At 33.1% G+C, this 27,338-nt stretch overlaps 1 protein-coding gene across 1 annotated transcript; it reads right to left on the bottom strand.

The window, feature by feature from the left end:
- Window positions 1-26,387, bottom strand: LOC133173781 (polypeptide N-acetylgalactosaminyltransferase 14-like). The gene is made up of 10 exons (XM_061308820.1): window positions 25,816-26,387; window positions 25,481-25,644; window positions 24,886-25,063; window positions 23,605-23,808; window positions 17,935-18,052; window positions 16,612-16,797; window positions 14,495-14,635; window positions 14,287-14,391; window positions 4,301-4,441; window positions 1-734 (listed from the first exon to the last, which is right to left on the bottom strand). The coding sequence occupies exons 1-10, from the start codon at window positions 26,157-26,159 to the stop codon at window positions 594-596; spliced, it is 1,722 nt and encodes a 573-aa protein (XP_061164804.1). The 5' UTR covers window positions 26,160-26,387; the 3' UTR covers window positions 1-593.
- Between the last annotated feature and the right edge of the window lie 951 nt (window positions 26,388-27,338).

Genomic DNA, 27,338 nt, shown 5'->3' on the forward strand with positions numbered 1-27,338 from the left:
TTTCTTTATTTTAACACGATAATATAAGTAGTTCCACTCAATACCAGTAATCAACTGAATTTTTTCCTGCACTTGAAAATGAATAATCTATACTCTTTTAAACAACATTAAATGAATGCCTGCATGTACAAGTATCATCCTTTAAAATAATTCAATCATATAGTTAAGCATTATAAAATATTTTGGTAAAAAAGAAAAACGCATATAAATGAAATCGTGAACATTACAGAATGCTGTCTAAGCCACGGCCGATTTTTTTTTCTCGTCATCACAATCTGGGGCTCTGCAGCTGAAGGCAGGAACAGGAGTTGTCATGGATTTCTCGGAGACGATACACGTCGGGACTATTTTCATACTTCAGAAAAAAAAAACGCATTTTTCCTGAAGAAGTTTTTGATAATTCCAAGATCAAGCTAAACCATCTCTACATCTCTTTGAAATTCAAACTTCCCAAGTCAAGGGTTTCTGCATGATCCGCTCCGCTCCACAAGCGGAGTGGATCAGAAACTCTTGTCTTGGGAAGATGTGGAGCGGAGTGGATCGGAAACCCTTGTCTCGAAAGATGCTCTCCGGATTAAACTGATTAAACATGTTCAACTTGTTTTTTCTGGAATAACTTGGAATTCCCATTTCTGACGTCTGTTCGATCTGTCACAGGTGTTCATAATAAGATGTAAACCAGTTTCCGATACTTCCAAACATAAAGCTGTTGCAGCATGTTTAAGGGCCTGAAACTACAGAAAAAATATCTAAAAATAAAGTCTGGTCTTCTCACGACCAAATAATAATCTGACTGAGACCAAAAACCAGAAGTCTCTGATGAGACTGTAGCTCTCCTGGTTTGTACTTATAACAAAGGAGGATAAAAGTATCACTTGGACTTGAAACTTTGCAACAGCAATAAATAGAATAATGATCCTTGGTTTAGTCTCTTTTTGTGGCAAGATTTATTGCAATCATCAAAACTGTATGAGGAATAGCCTTTTAAAAGAATTTTACAGAAATTTAGATTTAGTAACCATGGCAACATAATTCAACAAAATAAAAAAAAAGTATCTTAGTGTAGTCAACTTGTGTGCCAATTTATACTGAAATCAGATCCAAAACTGTAGGAGGAGTAACATTTTGGAAGTATTTCAAGGAAATTTATATTTTTAGTAACCATGGCAACACCGTTCATCGAAATCAAAAACCGATATAAAGAATTATATATCTTAGTGTTGTCTACTTGTGTGCTAAATTATACTGAAATAAAACCAAAACTGTAGGATGAGTAGGGTTCTGAAAGAATTTGATAGAAATTTTTATTTTAGTAACCATAGCAACACCGTTCATCGAAATCAAAAATCGATATATAGTCTAATGTATCTTAGTGTATTCTACTTGTGTACCAAATTATATTGAAATCAGATTAAACTATAGGAGGAGTGGCGTTTTGAAAACATTTCCCAGAAATCTCTATTTTTAGTCACCATAGCAACCCCGTTCGTCGAAATCAAAAAATCGATACACAGAATTATGTATCTTAGTGTTGTCTACTTGTGTGCCAAGTTATTTTGAAATCAGACCAAAACTGTAAGAGGAGTAGCGTATTGAAAGTACTTCCCAAAAATCTCTATTTTTTGTAACCGTGGCAACACCGTTCATCGAAATCAAAAACCGATATACAGAATTTGTATCTCAGTGTAATCTACTTGTGTGCCAAGTTATATTGAAATCAGACTAAAACTGTAGGAGGAGTAGCATTTTGAAAAATTGTTTACAGACAGACGGACAGCTACACAGCTGGACGGACGGACGACGGACACCTTACTTTCGCATAAGCTCTTCTGGTCTCTGACCAGTAGAGCTAAAAATGAAATTGCAGTAAACTAGTCGAGAGAGTTCACGACTGATCGCAGAGGTCTTGGTTGATCGCATGAGCAGAACAGTTTTTGAACAACGTGGACGAGGCCTTTGATCATGCTAAAAACTTTGGACTGGTTAGAGATTGGGTCGAAGAGACTGATGAACAATCGACTGCACAGGCACGCTAATTATGTATAATTGCAAGTCGATTAGTTGTACGATTCATCGTAACTCTATCGAAAGAATCGCCAACAGGCGCACGTTTAAGAAATTGTGCGATCCGGCGAAGTTTCTTTCAACAATATGATATCTGTACAGTTTCGCGTGCTAAAGCACTCTCGTCTTTTGAGTTATAATTCCGTTTAACTACAATGTTTGTCTAAATGACTCTGTCCATTGACACAATAACCTCAAAATTAAAAAGGTCAACTTCATGTTATATTTTTATTAAAATTTACTAAAACCAGAAGTCTCTGTTGAGATTGTAGCTCTACTGGTTTGTACTTATAACAAAGGAAGAGAAAAGTAGCACTCGGACTTGAAACAGCAATAAATAAATAATAATCCTTGTTTTACTCTCTTTTTGTTGCAAGATGAATTGCAATCAGACTAAAACTGTAGAAAGAGTAGCCTTTTTAAAGAATTTTAGAGAAATTTTGATTCTAGTTACCATGGCAACATCATTCATCAAAATCAAAAAAAAAAAAATAAAGACTATAATTATGTATCTCAGCGTAGTCTACTTGCATGCCATGTTATATTAAAATCAGACCAAACTGTAGGCGAAGTAAATTTTGTTTGTTTGTTGTTTAACCGTCCCTCTCAATAATTTTTCACTCCTATGGAGACGCCACCACTTGCCGGTAGAGAGCTGCAAATTTTGACCTATGCTCGGCACTCAGGGCCATTGAACAGTAAGAGATCTTTTTCGTGCCAGCACCTACTGCGACATGGGACCATGGTTTAAACGGTCTCATCCGAAGGACCGGTCTCCATGTCCCACAGTGGGATTCGAACCTGCGATGTAAGGATCAACTCCTTACTCTGCGACTCTAAAGCAAACGTTCTACCACTGCGCCACGCGGGTGACAAGTTATGTTTTGAAAGTATGTCAAAGAAATTTCAGCTTTTTTGTAACCATGGCAACACTTCATCAAAATCAAAAAATGGATATATAGAATTATGTATCTCACTGCAATCTACTTGTGTGCCAAGTTATATTGAAATCAGACCAAAACTGTAGGAGGAGTAGCATTTTGAAAGTATTTCACAGAAAGTTCTATTTCAGTAACCATGGCAACACTGTTCATCGAAATCAAAAACTGATATAGAGAATTATGAATCTTAGTGTGGTGTACTTGTGTGCCAAGTTATATTGAAATCAAACCAAAACTGTAGGAGAAGTAGCATTTTGAAAGTATTTCACAGAAATTTCTATTTTTAGTAACCTTGGCAACATCGTTCACCGAAATTAAAAAACAAATATACAGAATTATGTATCTTAGTGTAGTGTACTTGTGTGCCAAGTTATATTGAAATCAGACCAAAACTGTAGGAGGAGTAGCATTTTGAAAGTATTTCACAGAAATTTCTATTTTAGTAACCATGGCAACACTGTTCATCGAAATCAAAAACTAATATACAGGATCATGAATCTTAGTGTAGTGCACTTGTGTGCCAAGTTATATTGAAATCAGACCAAAACTGTAGGAGGAGTAGCATTTTGAAAGTATTTCACAGAAATTTCTATTTTAGTAACCATGGCAACACTGTTCATCGAAATCAAAAACTAATACACAGAATCATGAATCTTAGTGTAGTGCACTTGTGTGCCAAGTTATATTGATATCAGACCAAAAATGTAGGAGGAGTAGCATTTTGAAAGTATTTCACAGAAATTTCTATTTTTAGTAACCATGGCAACATCGTTCATCGAAATCAAAAACCGATACACAGAATCATGTATCTTAGAGTAGTGTACTTGTGTGCCAAGTTATATTGAAATCAGACCAAAACTGTAGGAGGAGTAGCATTTTGAAAAATTGTTTACAGACAGACAGACGGACAGACAGCTAGACAGACAACTTACTAGACCAGTAGAGCTAATTAAAACCAGGTATTATTGGATGTACATGTAAGTACATGTATTTCCTCCAGGAAAAAAAAAAATAGAATAATTTAAAATACATGTATATTCTTTGAATTTGCCTGCTAATGTGAATGTTGTTTAAAGAGAAATCGTTTCATGTCTTCCGCCAGATTTTAATAATTAAAACAAAGTTATATATATACAACGTAATGCTTATATAAAATCTGTATTTTAAATGATATTTCTTCTTCTACAGATGTACATCATGAACTGATCTATGTACATCTCCAAATGAACGTATTTCTTTTTGACACCTCAAAATCTATGGTTATACAAGTACTTCACGGGTTTCTGAATTGTTACCTCGTATGACCAATGTGTGACGGAAATGTTTCTAACTTCCTGACAACTTTGCAAATAGGGTACGTAGTCCAGGCCATCTAGTATCACCACAACACACTGTAGAACTGTCCGTAGCTGACCACTACTTGTAATAGCAAACACCTGGAACAAACACCTGTCTATGTACACTAGAATTTCATATTTCATTCTGTGATAAACAGTTTGATGTATGAGCAATAAAACCTTGAGCAATACTAAAGTAACAGTATACTGTTAGTTATCCATTCAGCTTACAATCTCCATACACTGGGAGTCGGGCACATAAAAAAACAACCCCTTTTATATGTAATGGTAGTACATGTATGTAATAAAATGCACCATGTAATTTTTTCTTAGCCAATTTGAATTATAAGCTCTATGATATTAAACTTAGATAACGCTTGTACATGTACCATGCTCATGGTATTTCATTTTAATACTTGTTTTATATACACTGTATATGTATATGAATATTGTTAAGTTCGTTATTCTTTTCACATTGTGCCGATTATGTGTGCGTGTTTATGATTTATACATTCCTTATGGTACGCGTATGTCATGTCAAAAACAAGAACTATGTACCCAAGTGCAACATTTAGACCGCAAATCCGATTTTCTGCAAAATTCATGTACATGCTTTTTAAAGAAAACAGAATTCCGTGCAAGCCGTATTCATATCCTTTGCGATATTTTAAACGTTGACTTTATGAGAACAAATTTATAACTTTGAACTAGGTGATAGCAATTGTGTCCTGCTACCCTACACAATACTCTTTTTTAATACCTTTTTTTTTTTACACTTAATTTCATCAATCTCTGCCTATCTGTGTGTTACGTTTTCACCCATGTATTCCTGTCTGTCTGCAAGTTTTGAAATGATTTTAATGACATTTCAGGAATAAGGTATACTTTGGATGTAACTGGGAAAAAATGATTATTTCGCAATTTTGTTGCTCATATTGAGATTTCTTTCCGTTTTATTCTCCTTTCACCAAATTACCGCATGAAATCTCGGTTCCAGACTAGGTGCATGCAGTGAACATTAGATCTGCATCTGGTCAAAATTTGGAGGCAAGATTTTTTTCCCGATATTTGGAAAATCTGAATCCGATTAAACCAATGACTATATACACATGTATACAAACAGATGTGTCTTGTTTGCAAAAGACTTTCATAAAGATAATTTGCGATTAAAAAGTTAGACGAACATATACACTTTATTAAACCTATTTAACTACGGCAATCGATCTCTACATAAGAGGGTGTTGCAGAAACTCGAGATTATTCCCTATATCGAGAAGGACATTTAGGGTATATTCGATTAAGCGACACGAGTTACACGAGTTACTAGCGTTGTGAATAAAACAAGACATCTTTGACACGGGTGACCAACCCGTGTTACGCGAGTATACTCCTCAGTTTACCTGGAGTAAAAGGTGAAGACGCAGTGTAAATGTGAAAAATGTCTCTGCATAAATTTGTCAGTGTTTGTATCAGAAATTACAACGTCCATGAAAAAAGTCTACAACATTATTTTGACATCTTTTTTTCCTTTTTTAGTTTTCAGATCAACTCATCAATTTACTATTGTGTTATCATCGACAGATTTTATTTCATTTTTAAAAAAAAGAAGTTTATCTTTCTTTTTTTGTTTTGACTATGCCTAATTGTTGGATTAATCTTTATAAAAATGTCTATGTATATTGATCAATAAGATTATTCCTATAGATTTAAAGGTGCTTAGACACAGATTTGAACTTAATATTTTCTCAAATTTTCTGTATGATATCACGACTTATATATTGCAATAGCATTTCACACGAAAATATAATTAAAAACTTATTTTATCTGGAAATTATTATTAATAAACAGACTCCAATGTGAGAGCAATGGCAGTTACATGTGCATGTTATAATCTTATAAATATGGATGTCGCATCCCCAGAACCAGCTGCATGGTTTGTTGTTTATAATAAATATACACTTATAAAGGTTATACCTATATGGAAATTACCTTTTCAGGGGGACAGCCTTCAATCACAATCATAATACTGTACCATTAATACATACGTAATTTTTTTAAATTTAAAAGATAAATTTAGTTAAAATATTCAACATAATTTTTAAAGATTCAAAGTTAAAAGCCACAGCCATGAAAACCATTAAATCACATTAGTTCAAGGTTTATTTCCTACCGGCGTCACAATATTTTGTGGAATAGATCTACAAAAATTCAAGTATATGTCTCACATCCTGTGACTAACAGTGGACTAATGAAAAATGATAGACATGGTACTTTTCTGACCAATTATTATACCCCATGCAAAATGTTACAGGGGGTATAATATTCAAATTTTTTGACACGTCTGTCATTAGATCTGTATTATTCTTTATTTGCTTAATGCATACGTATTATCACAATTTTCTTACAGTATACACAGAAAAATCAGAATGGTGTGGTATGGCACTTCTATACATGAAAAACAGCGCCTATATTATATAGAACAAAGAGCAAGAGCCACGAACCATCAAAAATGGCCCTGTGTCAAAAATTAACGGGTTTTTGTCAATTGATAGTGAAGACCTTTAGCTTTGCTTTGCCGTTTTTCTTTTTTCGATATCGATTATATTTTTTTAAAAAGAGAGTTTGAAGTATGGTGGTGTTTTAAAAGAAAAATGCTAGTAGAACGTCATTTTCTGTAACGTAACGTCGTAGGGCGGAAAAATTTCCTTGATCGATTTTGCATGTATGAATATGTGACTTTGAATTAAAACTAGTATCAATAATATAATAAACATCATAATTAATTTAAGACGATTAAAAGCATTTGGAACTTGATTTAACTTGCCGTCTTTATGGTAACCTCGTGTTTAACTGATTGAATTATATAGATACATGAAGTAAAAACTAGAGGTACTGTGAGCACTGAGCTCACAAATTGATACCCCGCCTATCATATATTTATAATGGCAAAGTCCATGTTTTGCTATGGGAGACCCGAAATATGTGTCTGATCAAAAGTGAAATAGGAGGTGCACAATGGCACAATGTAAAAAGATTCTGTGAAAGTATCATTAAATCCTTAATTTATTCAGGCGTATAAGAGGAGTTGCGGATAAGAGATGGGTACCCTAAATATTATTTAAAGAATGGCAGTGTCTATGTTTTGCTATTGGAAACCTGAAATATGTGTCCGATCAAAAAGTGAAATAGGAGGTGCACAATGGCACTATCTACAAAGATTCTGCGAAAGTATCATTAAATTTTATTGAGTGGTATAGGAGGAGTTGCGGATAAGAGATGTGTACCCAAAAGCGTAATGGACGGACGCACAGACGGACGGAAAGGACACCCCCATCACTATATACCCCAACTTTTCAAGCGGGAGTTAAATAATCTGTGTGACTGTCTTGGAATATTTTCATTCTACCTGGTCCCTATGATAATATTAAAAAAGGAATATTCTATTTATATCCCTTCAACACATTTTTGAGCGATGCTTCGCTCCTAGTGAAGTATTGTGTATAGATCATCATAAACAATATACGACATGCTTCAAATGCCGATAGTCTGACCAAGTTTTCCGGATTTTCCCCTACAGGCCAGCAGATATTAAGCTGATCTTTGGCATGTGCGTCCAGGCACGTAGTATCGTTTTTCAAAGTTGGGAAGTGGGCAGTCGGAAAAAAAAATAATTGAAAACATACCTGAAATGATCTTGAAACGAATGTTTCTGAACTGAAGAGCTAATTCTATAACTACAGTGTAGGTAAAAGTTTAATTGCAAAAAGGTTTTGTTTAAATTGAAAGAGACTTTCAATGCAAAATTCTTAGATCCTGATATTGCGAGTATTTTAACGTATAAAAGATCTAAATTATTTGGACAAGAGGAAGAAGGAAAAAGTTGGAAGGACTTGTTTCTAATCCATTTATTCATTTGTAACAATAATTTGAACGTTGTTTTCGATACAGAAACAGGGAAAATTTTAGATTAATTGGAAAGGGATTTCGCAATTTATCAGAATGGTTTAATTAGTAAACAGAACTCATCAAAACATTCTAGCCCTAAATGTAAGTTTCTTTGGAGTAATATGGAAAACAGTAGAGTACACTTCAAAAAATATTCTTAAGAAAAATAAATTCGTTAAAAAATCACTCGTCACTGTCCATTATTATATATTTAACAATATTTGCTAGAACCCTCGACCCCCCATTTTTTTGCAAAATATTCGAATTTTTTTTCTCCAAATACCTTAATATCAGCAGGGATTTTGTAAAGGTAGAGTCTGCGAAAATTCTATGATTATTTTCCATGTAAATGTATCAAAAGATTAAGCATGAGGAATTTTTCGTTATTATCACACGTAACCATTGTGTAAAATCCACACTTTCGATTTCATTTGCATATTATGGTTTCTATGGTTTATAAAAAGAGTAGAGCTACACTGATATTGCTGATATGTGGGTCACTATCATAATTGAAATACATGTACAGGTGTTATTTATCCTTGTTTTATTGTCTCACAATCAGCACAAGATTGATTTTAATCAACAAAAGCTTGCTTAAAAATATTTTAGTCGGAGAAGCAATAAGAGTTGTCCGTACATATTTTTTTTCAATTTTCTTTATGATTTTTTTTCGTGAAAAGAGGCGCTGCCAAACCAGTCCCCACCCCCCTTCTCATTGAGGAAAAAATAAGAGGAGTAGGAAAGTCTTTAACAATTTTCAATTTCTAGATTGATTTCTATTAATTAACAATAAAGAAAGTTAAATTCAAGACAACCTAAGAGAATAAAATAAAAATAACTACATTAGATGAAAATTTTGTTGCCATTAGTTTGTAACACCCCCCCCCCCTCTTTTTTTCAATCTCAACTGGAAGTCTTGGATCTACCATTCTACATATCATGATACTAATAGTTTATACATGTACTGAGGGAGGAGGTACAAGTGTACTAACCAGAATAAGCTGACAATAGATTTAAAAAAAGAGTAAAAATTATGATCCAAAAAAAAAAAAAAAAATCTACTTCGTTGGGTTAAAAAAAATCTAGCTATAAACAACTTACGGCCATACGCTTTAAAGAACATGATTTGTTTTTTAAAACATTCTAAGATCTCTCTCTCTCTCTCTCTCTCTCTCTCTCTCTCCATGTGTTTTCACATCGCTGAATTCTTAGATAAAACCGTATACTAATAAAGTTGCAATGAAGAGATGATGACGGATAAAAACTTTGGGTAAATTATATGTAGTGTACTTATTTATTTAATTTATGTTTTGTCTAAATAGACCTATAATCACTACCCTTTCGGTTTATTCCCACCTAGCCAAAATTTCAAATTTCTTATTCCCATTTAGCCAAAATTGGGATTTTCACACCTGAGTGGTCATCTGTGTATAGTCTGTTTTAGGTTTATTACCTGTAATAATTACCTGTGGTGCACAAGATCATTATTAAAAATTAATGCATATTATAAATATTTGTTTTATAAGATATTGAATAATCAGGTTCTACATATTAATAAATTTAAAACACGTAACACATGTATCAATATTTTTTAAACAGAAAAAAATCACATTTTGGAAAAAAAAAGACAATGTTAAGAACAATTTTTATTGATGAAAATAATTCATTTAATTCATTCATCAATTAACATGGGAATAAATAATTTTTTGACAATAAACAATTGAATGTATTTGGATTATTACTTAACTGATAAAAATAGAGAGATGAAAAGAATGAAAATAATTGTTTAATTTATTTTATTAAATAGTACCTTACTTTTGAATGTATTTTCAAATATTTGTGATACATATTAAAATAGTAAAGAATTTAAAAATTGGCATGAATTAATTTAAATTAAAAAAATATTAATAATTTAAAATGTTTATTTCATTTACCATTAATCACATTATCGGAATTTAAGGATAATTTTAACATTTTACAGTGCTTAATTCAAAAACAGACTATAGGTCACCTGTAATTAATTTCTTTTGTTCTTCCCCTCCCCTTACCTGTACACCATTTCCACCTAGCCAAAACCAGTCACCTGTAATAATTTCAGAATTTTGGTTAAGTGGGAAGACACCACCCTTTCACTGACTGCATAACTATACTAATAATTAAATTGTGTTAGTTACAATGAAATATTTGGAGCACAGTACAAAAAATGCATAAACATTTTATACTGATGTCTAAGACATACGACATGCATTTAATGCAATTTTACTCACTGGGGGTATATTTGAATTATGTTTCACAATGGATGACAAGATCGGGTATGTGTTTTATGTACATATGCGTCAATAGCCTCACTTCGATTTTAATAAATACAGACATATTAAAAATATACCGATATATTCTTCTGTTTTGATCACGGGCGCGGGATCGTCATGTGCAAGTGTTTTGACGAAACCCGATATCGGTGCTCACATAACTGCATACTATAACTATACATTATTTTGTATCAGCATGTATAAGCCATGGCTATAACTGAATTTTGTTAATCAACTGAGATGATTCTTCTGCATGTACATAAAAAAGATGGATTTCGGTGCGGAAATGCAGATGATTATCTTAATGCGTATTTTTTTCATTCCCTTTTTTTTCATTTTTTTTTTAATTTTCACTTTGGGCAGCAACCCATATCATTATTATTTCGCTTGTTTTAAAAAGGTATAGCGTGATATCTCTGCTACAATCTCTATTAATTTGTTTACAATTTAAGTCATGCCTGATAACACTATTAACAACAGTATTTTGAATTATTTCAGGGAGGGGAGGGGGGAGGGGTAGTAAAGAAAGACACCGTGGCGGGAATTTCTGATAACTTATAATTTGATGGTATCATCCAGTTGGGTTTACATGTAATTAAATCATATACATGTAAATACATGTAGGGGCACTATCTAGAGTGTTAAAAGCTTTTCAGCAACATCCCAAATAATTTACAGCCTTTATGACGTCACAACTGACGTATTACTAGTAACGTCATACATAATGACCTAGTCATAGTAAAAACCACAAAGTTTTTCCAGACATTTATTTCAGAAAATGTATGTAGTTGACTATTTTTCACATCTAGCGTTTTAAATGAACAATTTACTGATTTTCTAGCATATTTTGTGAAATTTATATTTTTTTATTATTACATGAATTGAATGTAAACGATTGATCTACTAATTAATGATTATTTGATCCATCAAAATTTAAATATAAAATCAAATTTCATATTGGCCACAGCCACGAACAACAACGATATTAAACATAAAGATTTGTATCGGTAATATCTATATCTATGGGAAGTATAAAAGTTGTTCTTGACTGTGGCCACATCTAACTTTGGGAAAATCTGTCGAAAAAACGGCATTTTTTAACGTTTTTATGAAACCGTCGCATTTTCCAACCGTCGCACGTGTTTAATGGCGCATTATATAACGATATAAGTTATGTATGGAAAAGAAGAATGTTGTCCTCTAATATTTAACGTATAGTACTCTTCTTGAACCGAAACTTTATTTTTGTGAAAAACACAGGGCCAAATATGATGGTTCGTGGCTTTAGCTCTTTGCTTGGTATGGCGTTTCTATACATGATGAATATAACAAACATTGTAACATATAACAAATACATATATACGGATATAAAGATAGGACATACGAAGAATGAACCACAACTTTTTTTCATTTCTTAACTTAAAAGCTAAACGCAAAAAAAATCCGAAATTACAAAGCTCGGAAAAGTTTTGGACACTCAGTAATTGAACTAGTTTGAATGCGGATGATTTTTTCCAGTAATAACATTTAATATATTTACTTTTCAATTCTTTGTATGGGGGACAAATCAAAACAAAATGAAATTCATCTTCTATGTTGGTTTTACAAAACTCACAAAATCTTTGTTCCTTTACAATATTTCTATGAGGCCCAGTTTCAATTGCAAGGTTACGTGAAGACATTTTTATTCTACTTTTTTGTTTTTTGTATTTTTTTATAAAGAGAAGGTATTGACTTTCTTAAATAATATTGCAAGGTAAAATAATCTACAATATGCCTGTAAAAAATACATTTTGTTGAACAATTCATTTCAGTCATGAGGTTTTGTATGAAATTATCAGTTATTCTTTGTTTGATACTAGTAATTAGAAATTGTTTATTAGTCATTTGTTTGTCCTTTCAAACCAGATAAATCCAAGTCCATTTTCAAAAAGTTTTTCTTTGACTTTTACAACCCAGTTGTCAGAGTGTCTGCTGGAATATACACATTTTCAGGATACAATTGTCGGTTTTTGTTTTTGATCTGTTTTTATATACCCGCTGATGTATTGTTTCATCCGCCATATTTAAATAAATACTGTACAACACGGGATGTTTTATTTTGATTTCTAGAGTTCAACTAGTAAGCATGCGCATATTGAACACTAGTGTGACACGGGTTATCTTAATCGAATACACTCTTAAATACCCACGACGCATGAAGAGTTATCTCTAAATTTAGATAAAGCTACGTAGATGACTTTATTTATACGGCGGGTATGTCCAGCTTGTTATAACAAAACATTTCACATTTTACGTTTATTTCATGCATAGTTTTTCCTATCTTGTTGATTTATCCGACATTAAATAAATATTATCCTATCCTATAGACTGGCGACCTAATACTAGTAGTAAACTTTTTTTCACATCTATGGTCACTGTAGCCATGTTGCACGAGAAAAGTTAGAACGATAAAAAGCACAATTAATGGCAAGTGCGTCTCGAACATCATTTGAAAAGATGTGTTGTAGACAGCATGCGTTAATATTTTTTAATATGTATATAAAAATGGGTCCAATAATCACGCTGTTGATGCAATATCCAAAAAAATCCATTGAGTCATTTCAATTTAGTGGTTTCAAGTCAAATTTGAGCAACTAATTAACAGAAAAATAATGAATCGAATGAGTATGAAAAAATTAAATTATCTAAAATGATAGCACTTTATCTTTTAAGACATCGCCACTAAATGTATACATGTCTTATTTGATTTAGATCACAATATCAAGGAAAACAATTTAATTCTGCATGCATCTAAAATATTACCTATTAACTTTCTGACATTCTCTCCCTCCCTTTCTCTCTCAAGAGAGATGTTACATTGTACTTCCATTATTTGAGAAAAAAATATATATATACCAACCATTCCAGGATTCGAACCCATTCTCAGGTAAAAGAATCTTCGAAAAAGAGTCCACACACTTTACCACTAGACCAGCTGGGACACTTAATTATCATGCGCTATTTTATGTGCACATTTTCCACCTCGGATGGATAATAATTTTTATTCGATTTTTGTGATTTTCAAAAATATGCCTCTTTGAAACAAAAATCGGAAATGGTAGTTTTGAAGAAAAATCCTGTCTCTTTATGCGTATATCAAATTCATTCTGTTTCAAGGAGGCAATTTTTCAGAACAATGGGGATTCCCTATTTGAAAAGCAGAAAACTTGACTTATTTTGCTATATGGCTAATTCACACTTCATTTAATGGCAAATTGGTAGTCGATATGCAGTTTCTAAATACTGTTCTACATTGTGCTGTATATACCGTTGTATCTGAAATAAATTTAAGACCGTTTTCTGTTAATTGAAAATTTTCTTTTAAACTGCTACAACTTTAGGGAAAATAATAAAAGAACTGCAACACCCTCTTTATGAACACTATCCAAATCTGCTAATCCGAAGAATTAGCACATAAATTATACCAACATAAAATAATGAAAAAAAAAAAAAAAAATAAGACAACGATGATTTAAAGATATAGTAATTTGTCGACATTCTATTTGAACACAGGTAACAGATGGGGAACTTGAAACCTTATAGGTCTGGTAACTAATTGACAAAACGTGAATAGCAGGATCCTTTTTCTTTGTTCACAAAAGTACACAAGTAGGAGACAAATGAGCGATGATTTCGTCAATAACTCACCTCTGTCACGGGGTCTTCTTGACAAGACCCCACTGTCAATTTCTCGGGCCACGAAAACAGATACTTTTTATTATTCAAGCACATTTTTCGTGCCGACACGTCAGTCTGAAAAAGAAAACTTAATCATAGTAAAATCACGGCAAAATCGCGCATATGCAGGATAAAAATGGACCAGATTAAGATGATTTGCATATTTCCTTGTATTTACCTGCACTGTACCCCAGACTTTGGAATTATGTTGGTATGGGAGTAATTCAGGCCAAACTGTTTGGAGAAACCAGGCGAAAGGTTTGCATTTTAACGTTCTTCTGATTTCCTGCCTTTTACTAATATCTCCAGCATCTCTTTCCTATTTAACAAAAATTAAAACTGATGACATTTGTTACAACGCAAAATGTAATAAACTGGGATTATTACATTTTCCGTTATTACATTTTGCGTCGAGATCAACACAAAATGTAATAACGCAAAATGTAATAACGCGATTTTATGATTATTACATTTTGCGTTATTACTTTTTGCGTTGGGATTAACGCAAAATGTAATAATGCACTTTTTGGTTGTTACATTTTGCGTTAATTATTTTTTGCGTCGAAGACAACGCAAAATGTAATAAAGCAAAATGTAATAAAACAAATATAATTGTTTTTTTTGGTATTGTTTTCAATGCGAAACATCACAAAATTGATTGAAACATATAACAATGGGGAAACTCGATTTAGTAAACAGACAGACCTATAAGAATATTAGACAAACATTATGGCCTTAACGGACATTACTAAATCTAATCGTATATATTTTCAAACTCTATTTCTAACATGACACGTCTGTTTATAAATCAGTCTGTATTATATATCCATCACTGGCATTCTTGATTACCAAGGATTGACCATGGGTCCATTAAAAGCTCTTGATATGCATGTACAACATGCATGTGTACATTGGTTAGCAAATTAGAAGTGCATGTGTGTGTGTGTGTGTGTGTGTGTGTGTCTGGTGAGGAGAAGCGGGGGTAGGGTTTACTTCGTATGTTGAACTTTGTATTTCTATGCGCATGCAGAAACAATCCATTTTATTATTAGAGAGAGAGGGAATTTTAGTTTTGCTGGTCTGCAATGCACATGATTTGTAAAACAGTGTGATATCTTAATTGTCAAGAAACCCCCTTCCCGCTATAGTTACACTTGCTAGTAAAAATAGATTTCTTTTCTAAATTTCGTGCATGTTCCTATGCAAAAAGAAAAAGCAAATCGATACACCGATAAACGAAATACCCCCCCCCCCCCCCCACACACACACATGTACACGCAACACCTATGATTTGAATGTCATCTGATTTTAAATGGCTAATGATATCAATATATGATGAAATCAGATCTATTGTAAGAATAAGCATATTGTTTTATTTTCTTTCCGTTTATTTTCTTCATCCACTACTCAATTGAAAATTATTCTCAATCTGACTGACAAAAAATGTGTTATTACATTTTGTGTTTTTGTATTTTGCTTAATCTTTACGCAAAATGTAACAACGCAAAATGTAATAATCCAAAAATCGTGTTATTACATTTTGCGTTATTACATTTTGCGTTGATCTCGACGCAAAATGTAATAACGCAAAATGTAATAATCCTAAAAAGTGTGTTGTTACATTTTACGTTATTACATTCTGCGTTGATATCGACGCAAAATGTAATAACGCAAAATGCAATAATCCCGGTTTATTACATTTCGCGTTGTTATTACATATCGCGTTGTAACATACGTTGTCTCTTCGATTTACTTTTCTCTGCTCAAAGTCTTAGAAAGTTGGTTAAAATTGAATTTTAAAATGTAAGAAAGCAAAAGAAAGTGAAATTAGAAATCGAGCGGGGATTATGTTTTAACTGCTTCAACTCATAAATATACGATATACATGTATGCAAAATTCAAGTACCGTTCTATATCGTGCAATATAATGGGAGAACAATTCATGATGGCATCAAACGAAGACCGAGAAATAGTAAAGGTTTTCCCTATTGAACTGATATTTACTGTGAAAACATTCTCTTTTTGAGTACCGCAAATCTAAAGATGTGTACAGGGCACAATGTTTTCAGGAAGGTTGAGAGAAATTATTTACAACGTTTAATTTGATGATCAAGTATTAATAAATGCGCCTCTACCTCGATATTCACATCTATAATTGTCGCTGGTTGCTAAAATAAAGCCCTCTTTGATAATTTTTAATCAACACATCCCTATATACGATAGAAGTGTTTTTATTCTTCCTTGACTTTTGGTACGTGAAAAAAAAAAAATAAATTCACTCATACATGTATGTACCTTCATAGTTGGGTATATTTGATACACGTATTGTTTGTATTCGTCAAACCAAACTTCCACGATTCTCTTGTAATTATATATTTCTATGGTTGTTCGATCTTCCAGAAAACTGTATGGCTGGTCACGTGCAATATGGCCAATCTTTGAACATGCAACATGGATAAGCCGGCCTCCGCAAGTCCATACCTGACATTATTCAAATATTTTAATAATCAACAAACACAGTTAAAGCGTTTTTACATAGAAATGTGATCAGCATCTAGATGTAATTTAAAAGCACGTACTGTCTGGGACAATGACTATAAACAAAAGCTTTGAAGGGAGAGAAAAAAAAAAACCAATCCCACATTACTACTCTTTCCTTATTTAAGTGATTAAAGACCAATTCACAGTAAAATGAAATCTCATACAAATAAAAGACCATCTTTAGGGAAAACATCATATGACCCAAGGGTGTCATGATTCCACAAGTTAATTTTTTTTAACAAAGAAAAGAAACTGCTTGATACAAAATTTTTCATGTTATGGCTTTCTGTGACCCTGATGCAAGGTCATTTTTACAAAGTCATTGGTTTAGAATTATATCGAATTCTTTCTAGATTTTCTCACTAGCAGTTACGGAAGGAGCTCGAATTTTAAACATTTTTTTCAACCCTGAATTATATGTACTCTTATCTGAATAAACAACCTTTGTCAGATTCAAGCTTGATCAGGCCCCAGGATCATAAAGTCTTAGCCTTTTGAAATTCAAATTTTCATTCATAAGTTGAATATTTATATTAATCTGACACTAGAAAAGTAAAATAAAGCATAAATGGGAAACAATTCTTAATTTTGGTTTCAAATTTTACGTGTTTTCTGTGATAACCTTGTACAAATTCTGACTGAAGTCTAAAACTGCTTCATGAGCCTGGGACCTGGACACATGTGTCTAATTTTTTTCTGTCAGTTATGTTAACAGTGCCAAAATACAATCTATCAATCGATCGATCAACGTCATTATAATCCTCAGATTAAAGACAATCAATGAGCCAAATTTGAGTTTCCAATATTTTCTGAATATCAAATTTACTGGGGACCCTATTTACACCCCGAGGTAAATGGGGAGGGGAATTGGAGAATGGCTAAAATATAATTTGGGAGATCTAGAGAGTTAAAGGTAAGTTTTCAATTATTATAGTACGTCAATGCAATTAAATATACTTAGTCTAACTTAGTATATAGTCAAACGTTTGAATCATTAAAACAATAAAATATTGCCTCTCGTGGTGATGTAGAAATCTCTGGGGAATATTGAATGATCATCCTCAATCAATAATTTACCCGTATAGAAAGCTCGATGTTTTCTCCGCCCCAGATCTTCATTCCGTCATCAAGTGACCCGATGCTTCTAAAATACTCCACATTCACTGCAAATCCGGATCCTACTGCAATCACGCCCCTTAACGCCAATAAAAGTAAGCAATATATCTATGTACATGTACTAGTATTAACTTTCGATTACTACCCTTATACGACATCAGCTACCTAGGCATGAAGTCATAAGGCTGAATCTTCGATTTAGGTTTTGAAACCACACATAAATGTAAAAACCGAATTAGACATGCATTAAACAACCTCTCTAATCATAGTCATTTTCTAAATAAAAGAAACAAAGTATATTTAAGCTAAGAAGGGTTAATTTACATGTATCATGTTGATATTGATGTTTGCACGTGTTTTCAATTTTAAACTGCAACTCGGAAAAAATGCAAAAACATCCTAGATATGTTACATGTACATAGGCCAAATGAATGCCAAACATCTAACAACTTTGTACAGAAATACATGGACGCTGACCATGCAGGCACCCTCACATTAGAGTTTCTTGGCCAATTCAAGCTACATCTACACATTGCACATATCATGCATGCAATACAGTTTTTTTTTCTTGTGTGTTAAATTGGCATATTAGCTTAATTAAAGAGTTACGGTTCCGTGTTAAGTTTTCGCTTTCAAAAAAAAAGACATCAATAGTAACTAGCTCCTTTGAGAAGTTTATTAATAAGCTAAAATATAATATTTAGCTCTGGCTAACTTAACATTTAATTGATAAATACCGCACATGGATTCCCAAGTTTCAAATATGTTCTCCACTGAAAGCTGGATGTGCAACAAATATGCAACAAGTAGATATTCCGGACGAAAAATATGAAGACCAATTTGTATATGTTTACATATTCAAAAATTAAAAATACATATCAGTACATTGCTACAAAATATTGCATAATGTTTATTTAATATTAATGCTCAATTAGTATGAGAATTTCGTTTTTCAATTCTTTTTAAAAGCTTTTGATGGATAAAAAAATAAAATTTTGCCAGAAATCTTTATTTTCTCTGACAAAGTTTCTTACAACATAGGTCCTTACTTTATAACAGAGTTTTAAATAAGTCCCACATTAAATTTTTATCCCCTTCTGATTGTGTTAGGTAACTGAGAGTAACACATCACACGTTCGTCGAAAACAAGACCTGCTAGAGTTGTATTCTAGTTTTTCCTTCCACAGTTAGATTTAAATCGTTAAGTCTCTTATCTCATTTAAAAATTAACAATTAACTTTTAAGATTGGTGTCCTAAGACAATGGTGATGCAAAATACCATAAAATGGTCTTTAACGTTTCTGTCCAGCAAAAACCACCTTTAAAACAGAACAATACTAAGTACAGAACACGGTACAACTTTATTATACCATTAAATGCTGCCTCTGTAAACCATAAAATGCACATTTCTTTTACTTCCAACTACAGTGTACTTGTTTTGGACATATATAAATCATATGATACAATTAAAATGTTCATTTTGATATTACCGCATATTTGAGCTCGTCTCACAATATGCGTCCTTATCAAAGCTCTACCCTGTTATTAATGTCATCATTCGCCTCTTATTTTGCGAGAAACTGATGATTGAGTAAAGTCGGAATTTATTTATCTACCCATACAGTGTCTGTACTTAGTCACTATGTTTCCGGGTTATCTCCCCTTTTCTATGCATCAATGAAAGTGAAAGGTGGGTGATGAAAGTATCTGATGTAATTTTTTGCATTTTGAAATAGTATATCACAATTTCTGTTTTTTAAAGTTAATTTTCAGTCGGAATAAGTAGCATTAATTATTTTATTGACATTTATATCGCTCGATGGCGAATATTTGATTGGATGGAAACATATCGCATAGGCGTCGGAAGCAAATTGAAAGTGGGGGGGGGGGGGGGCTAATTGAAAGTGGGGGGCTAAACCTGCGAAAAAAGGTAAGCCCCAATTTTCAATGCCTATATTATGTCTATCTTTGCAAAAAAAGTAGGGGGGCTAAGCCCCCCTAACCCCCCCCCCCCCCGGTTCCGACAAGGTTAAGGTTAAGATAAGGTTATTTAGTTGAATAATCGTAAAAAGAGAGCCAGCGTGAAAATGATGATTATTAAACTTCAAATTTATTCGGTACCCTTTCTTCAAGGTCAAACACGTATCGATATTTATAGATACTTATGTCCCTTGGCTACAGTCTTCACGGAATATCCATATAATTCTCACAGTGGCTTTTGTAACATAGATTTGTTATATATATATGTATTTATCAGTTTAATACTTAAAAACTTTTAGTGGCAAAAAAGAACATTGTACAAGGATAGTGCTACCCTGTACCTTTAAAGCAAAGTAAGTAAATAAATATACAGATTGAAAATTAATTAAAATACAGTCAATCTATTGCAGCCATCCAAATGTTATATAGCTGAATTCACAAAGGGAAGTACTGTTTATTTTTAAGTGTATAATTATATAGTATAATATAGACAATTGTTTATTTCCAATCAAGCCACCACCCCCCTCCTCCAAGAGAGGCATGAAAAAGATACATTTGTATACAAAGGCAGTCATTAATTGTGAGATAAAATTGTGTAAAGTTAAATACATGCAGAGCAAGTTGTTGTGCTTTACAATGTTGTATTACAATAATGCATTATATGTATATGAATGAAACATGAAGTAGATGTTTATTTAATTGTACGTCAACATATTTACTGTTGTCACATGTAGTGGCAAAACTCTAGGTAGGTAAAAATGAATGCATGAATTATGACTTAATATATTTGAAACATAAATATCAGTTGGATGGAAGCATTACAATGAGCAATTCAGGCTATTTAAAATGGGGGCATGAGCACCCTAAGTCGAATTGTACATTGTCCGCCAAATCCACATTACAGACAAATTTGAGCCACCAGCATCCTCACCTATCAGGATATCGCTTCTCTTATAGGGCTTGTCAAGGAGGACAATTTTGGCCTCCACGACACCAATAAAAGAAGGGCATTGCAATTTAAAAACACAATTGTTCACCAGTTAGGGTAGATAGGATTCCCCATATTATTAATAATCAACTAAAATTCTATCAAGGCTAGCTACTATTTTGCTTGTCGGGATATCAAATGGGTTCAGATTAAGATGGGGTCAAAGACACGTTTCAGATATATATATTCTGTGTCTGCTCATTGGTTCAGTTAAGATTATAAAGAAAATCAAGGAGGTTCGGGCTATTAGGTCGTTTTCAAAGCTGTGTCCACCTTGCATAATCATGAACGTCTCTAATAGAGCTTGTGTCATGGCTGTGGTGTTTTTCCTTTGAAGTCAAGTGTATACACCGATGGGCGGACCCTGCCAAAACTGTGCCGTGTAAATAAATTATTGAACACCAAGGCGATTTCAACATTTTAAATTACATGTATATTGAATCTGAATTACAGAATGAAACGGGCTTTGTTATATACAGAGACAAAATTTCGAAATGTTTTTACGGAACTCTGCAAATATTCGATCCACCGCATCGAGAAATCAAGTTCTTGACATGAATTCCACAAATAAATATCTTAAAATATCACACCTATTGTAATAGAACCTTTTAGCAGGATATACGGTACCATCTTTGCTGTATTCTTTGCTCAACTAGAATAAAGTTCAGCTGTACTGCATCAATAGATGAAGAGTTACTAACACAGCGTTTTGTTCATGCCACAGCTCTCGAATATGTCAAATGATCAACGGGTATCTTTTTTTCTTGATTTTCGATTAACACCTGAATTTCCCTTCTTCAACTTCGAATTTTACATCCTTGATATCCAAAGGTTTCTTATGAATTTCATTAACAATCCGTTTTTATATTAAGTTGAAGAGATGCAATCAGACGTCCTTTCTCATGAACACACACATAAAATGTGCGAATTAAAAAATACTGGCGGGAAGGAGAGAGTATCCATGCGGTCACCTGACAAAAACTATTTTTTTATTGGTGTAATGAAAAGTCATGCTTGAAAATTTGGAACATAACAATTATTGACGTTTTGATTGGCCATGATACAAGAAAGTTACTGAATATTTATTATGGTGTATTCTGATTTATTTGGACGAAGGGGCGGAGACTCGTGCTTCGCACTCGTCACCGCCCTTCGTCCAAATAAATCAGGATACACCATAATAAATATACAATAACTATTACCTGTACTTTAATTGAGTGAAGGTTTAATGATAACAGGTTTATTGTCCTCTCTCTCCTGCCCCCTAAGGCCCCTTGGGTATGATACATAAATTTATAGAGTTGTGTTAAGTAAAAGTTTTGTACCTTCTCCAGTTAGCCTCGAAAACTTAAATAAACTTACATTATTATCACATTATATAGAATATTTCTCGTTTAGGTTTGGGAAAGTGTTTGATTTTACATGTAGGGACTAATTTCATCATGGGGGTTTTCTTTCAATATAATAAAAGCTTCTGGTCTTGTTCGATATTTTTAGGCACACAAGGGTCTTTTAGGTTCAAATATAAATATAATTCTACAAATACAAGTCTAAGTAAATAAACAAAACTAAACTAATTAATTAATTAAATAAATAGGTAAAATGAAATGCAGATAATTTTAGCATAGCTTCAGGATAAAATTGTCACAAAAGACATTTTAACTTGACAAGATTATTAGGAATATGCGCATTTATTCCATTGAGTTATCTGTCTTATCAGAGGGTTAGTGAACCTTAAAATAAGATTATGCAAATTAAATTTCCTGACCTTTTACAATTTTACTCCAGTAACTTAGTTTGACCAAATGAATAAATTATAGGTTCTTAAATTGTTACAGTCATGCAGGCATATCGGGACAGGGCTGTGGATGTATTTTTGTATTTTGGTTGGGAAGGAGCATTGATCAATGGTCAAACAGTTAGGAAAAAATGCTATAATAAAAGATTATGTAAGTTGGGGCCTAATTTTTGGTCATTGATGGTTTCTGTTGTGTCTCTAAGTGGGAAAATAAAAAAAAAAGATTTATAATTTAACTCAGGAAAAAATTGCTTTAGTTCAAATTTTAATTCACGGTTCTTAAACTCACAAAAGGTAATATGTTTGGGAAACTGGTTTTATTCATCATGAAATATAAAACATAACAAAACTAATCATAAGGCAAGATTTACTATTGATCTGCTATGCTAGCAGATGCAAATTCTTGGGGTTGAAAGGGGGAGGGGGTTAGACATATATTGTTCCACGGACCTGAATTGAATAGAATCTGATCCATTTCCTGCAATGTTTTGTATGTTGTTCTCAGAAATGAGGCTACTGGTTTGTTAAAGACAGCAATTCTACAAAAACTGCTGACACATATCATGCATATATCTAATGGGCTTTCTTACTGTCTACACTGTTTTGAAATTTCCATTAGCATGCGCTCTTGAAGATAAGCAGCAATGACAGCTAGAAATTAACATTGTTTTTTTCTAAAATTAATGATATTCAAATAAAGATCTATTATAATGTATTTTATCGCTTCGTTATGAATACCGAGTAAAAATTTTCATTCTTTACGAAATATTCAGCATTAAAATGAAGTAGAAAATTACATGCGCTTTGCAATTTCAATTCACACTAAGTGACATTTCTACCTAAAACAAACTGACAGACAACTTACGGTAAAGAAGCAGTGTCCGGTTTTCCTTCTGTTTGGTCTCTCCGGAAGTAAGTTTCAAAGAAATGTAGCTGCCAATCAAAACCGTAACGTGTTCGATAATTCTTCTCGTGTGAGTATTTGAAAGTTTTGGCGTCGATGTAATCAAGGTGACACATTGCGATTGTTGCTTTGTTGTCCATGATTTCCACCAATAAAGGCTGTAGCCTTTAAAATGTTCAAAAATCCTTTGAAGTCATTACAAATACATGTACCAGTGGAGGAAGTTTGCGCTATTTTTGGGATTTAATTTTCGAAAGAGTTGACATGTAAACACGGCAAGTAACTTATTTGAAAAGTTCTGAGGACACCAAAAAATGGTTGTTGTAGGAGGATAATAAATTACAAGCATACTAAAATGTTTTGTTTTATTTGATGATGTTTTATGTATTTCCAGGAAAAAAAAGTGGTTTTACGGGCCGACCCTTTCAAAGCATTCTGATAAATGTGACATTTGATGAATTAAGCCTTAAGGCATTTAAGTTAAATGTAATCATTAAACGACAAGGAGAACAAACATACATTATAGAGTTAAATGATCCATGTAAGCAACATGTAGATTTACGAGTTCTTTTCAAAACTGGTCATACACTTTCGACCTCTAACCATGTAAAATTGTAAAATGATATGAACAATTGTAATATCTTCCTAAAATGATTTTCCTTTTTTTATTTAATATTAATAATAATTTTCAAATAGTTAATTTTTTTTCTCGAAATGGTTCATTGTTTACACAAATTTCTGATGACTTATATAAATTTACTTGCATTTTAAATTGTTTGTATGAAATCAAAAAGACCTGAAATGAAAAGCAATGGAATTTCCTTTTTAATTGCTGGTCCTTAATTTCTTCTCGCATGTACATATATAATAATATTCTAAAAAATAATTTCACACAATTGATTTTTTTTCATCAAAACAATTTAAAGAACTTTTTTTTGTAAATTTCTTATTTTCTAATAGACATTTTACAATGTAGCCAAAACACAATATAGATTAATATGTACATTAAGTCTAAAATCTATGAAATTCAAACACTTAATTTTCATAATTCACCAGTTCTATTTCGTTTGGAGAAAATGAGGCATATGGCATTTTATATCTGAGCGTAATCGGGGTTTTAAAAAAAGATATTCAAAATATGAACAAAAGGCAACATACAATACACAGGAATGAATTAATATTTGGACAGCAGTGTTCAGTTATGAACTATAGTAATAATTAAGCAAAATTAATTACATGTACCAGTTATTGTTGACCTCCATGTGACTATCCAGGAACACAACAACTTCTGACTTGACCTTGGACAGCCCGTGTAGTCGGGCTCTGATCAATCCATGTCGTTGTTCCAGTCGGAGGTATGTTATAGGAGAATTAGGTAGATATGTTTGTAGAAAATGGGGGCCTTGGAGAGTCTCCCGTTCTGTATAAAACAACACATGGGTCTGAAAAATATCTTCACAGACAACAACTGTACACATACATGTAAACGTAGACACGGGTATATGCATATGCATGCAAGTGCATCATTATTTACACATTCTTGAAATATTCATAAACTTTTGAAGTTTTAAAAACAAAAAACTATATAATTTCATGTGCATTAAAATACAGTGACGTTGCGCACGGTGTTGGTGTCAAAAAGTCAAAAAATCCATTGTAGCATTTGCGCTATTTTTATAATTTTGATTATTTGTGTATGAAATTAATCCTCTGGCAATTTAGCAAGGTATGCACTTCAAAATAAAAAAATCTGTTGCACATATCCATTTCAAGCGAAAAAGATCTAAACTAAAACTGATTCAGTGAATATGCAATAAATAAACCTCGGCAATCTTACCCAAGCTCGCGTCGTCCACAAGTATGATTTGATCGAGCAGGTGCGCGGGAGTTCGCTGTATCACAGAGTACACAGTGCGTACTAATACCGAAGGCCACTCGTTGTGGTATGTGATCACTATGCTGGATTTGGGTAGGTCCTTAGGCCATGCTATGCTGCTGCAACTGGAAAATATGGTACAAAATATTAATTGATCCTAGCTAAATATTTTGATCCAAAAAGATTTGAGATCTAGACTTCCGTATACATGTGGATTTTTTTTACACTTTGAATTAAATGTTCCTTTGTCGTTCAATTGAAAGTTAAGGTGCATGACGAACGTAAAAATGTTTAACCTTAAAGGTCTAGAGTCAGGAACTGGACGATTTACTGGGATTCGGTCACTGAGGAAAACATTCATTTTATATTTCCTCCTAGGGTTTCCCTGGTCTCTGGAGATGTTCGCTAAAAGCTGCTCAACTTGGGATTCTTCTTTAAGAGTATTGGTAAAGAAAACTGCGTCAGCTTGAATAGGGATATAGATATTCTCGGTGTTTGAAGGGCGTTGTCCACCTTTCATAAGCCACAAAATGTACACAGCCGCAATGATAAATGAAGAGAGCAACAGAGTTTTCTTCTTGCGGTATATTTGTTGTATAATCCATTTTTTAACCATCTCTCTTGAATATGTATGCAACATCAAATGCTGTTGTTATGAAACTTTACAATAGTATTTCATGTCGATTCATTAAACCCTGTATACATACAAAATGTACCCCACGTTATGGACATCCACCAACAGGTGTAAATATGTTGATCACCAATCATCTCTGTGTAGTAGAGGCTGGACTATGCTTCATTATTTTCCTTATAAGGAGTAAATATCGTTAATTTCTCACATTTGTTGATGAACACACTTAATAATATTTACCTTGCCCAGGTAGATTACCTACTTTCATTTTCTCATTAGAACAAGAAAGGTAACTCTGCCGGGTACCCCAGGTCTAAAAGTATGGATAATTTTTGAATTACATCCCTTGCAATGCATGTACCTGATGTAAGTTCGAAATGCAAATTGGTACTGACTGCTAAATTATATATATGTGCATGTATATGTTTGATTGGAGTGAAAATTTGCACACTTCAAAAATAGCATTTCCAATACAGATTTAAGTATTCTGTATAAATGTAAATAATATAATTACAACATACTTAATATTTAAAATGCTATCACGTTAGTCGGTCTTATGATCTATAAGAAAGAGGTTGCGGTTTCCGATATTTGACATGGCCGTAGGAACCGGGGGGGGGGGGCGTGCCCCCCTCCCTCCCTCCCAGTAATTTTGCCAATATAGAATACTATAGAAAACCTAGCTATTATATGGTTGTGCCCCTCAATAAAAACGGCTGATGACCTTTTTTTTTTAGCTTGTCAAGGAATTTTGGTGTAGTTGTTAGTGCCCCCTCCAACTGAAAATGTTTGGCTGTGCCCCCCCCCCCCCAAACTGAAATTGCTTCCTCGGGCCTGTTTGATAAGCTGAAGTCTACATTCTTAGTACAGATGTTTCTTTAATTCCGTTTGAAAATTTATGTTAATCTCCCCCCCCCAAAAAAAAAACAACGCATAACCGTAATGTCTTTGAGGCTTTCATTGGTTTGCATATATCGTATCATCACATCAGAAATTGTACGAGCAACGCGCGGGGATAAAATTTTATGTGATTTATGAGAGACCCTTTGGAGACAAAACAATTTGCTCGATGAAGGTGGAGGTTAAAAAAGTCGGGCTATACATGTAGTGTACAAGTCAGTGGCATTATAAACGATTTCAAGAAGGGTTACATGTATGTGAAAATGCACCCTGATTGTCCAGACCTCG

This window comes from Saccostrea echinata, unplaced genomic scaffold (genome assembly GCF_033153115.1).
Source record: "Saccostrea echinata isolate AGI-Se365-2 ecotype Australia unplaced genomic scaffold, CSIRO_AGI_Sech_v1 ptg000002l, whole genome shotgun sequence".
Classification (NCBI taxonomy): domain Eukaryota; kingdom Metazoa; phylum Mollusca; class Bivalvia; order Ostreida; family Ostreidae; genus Saccostrea; species Saccostrea echinata.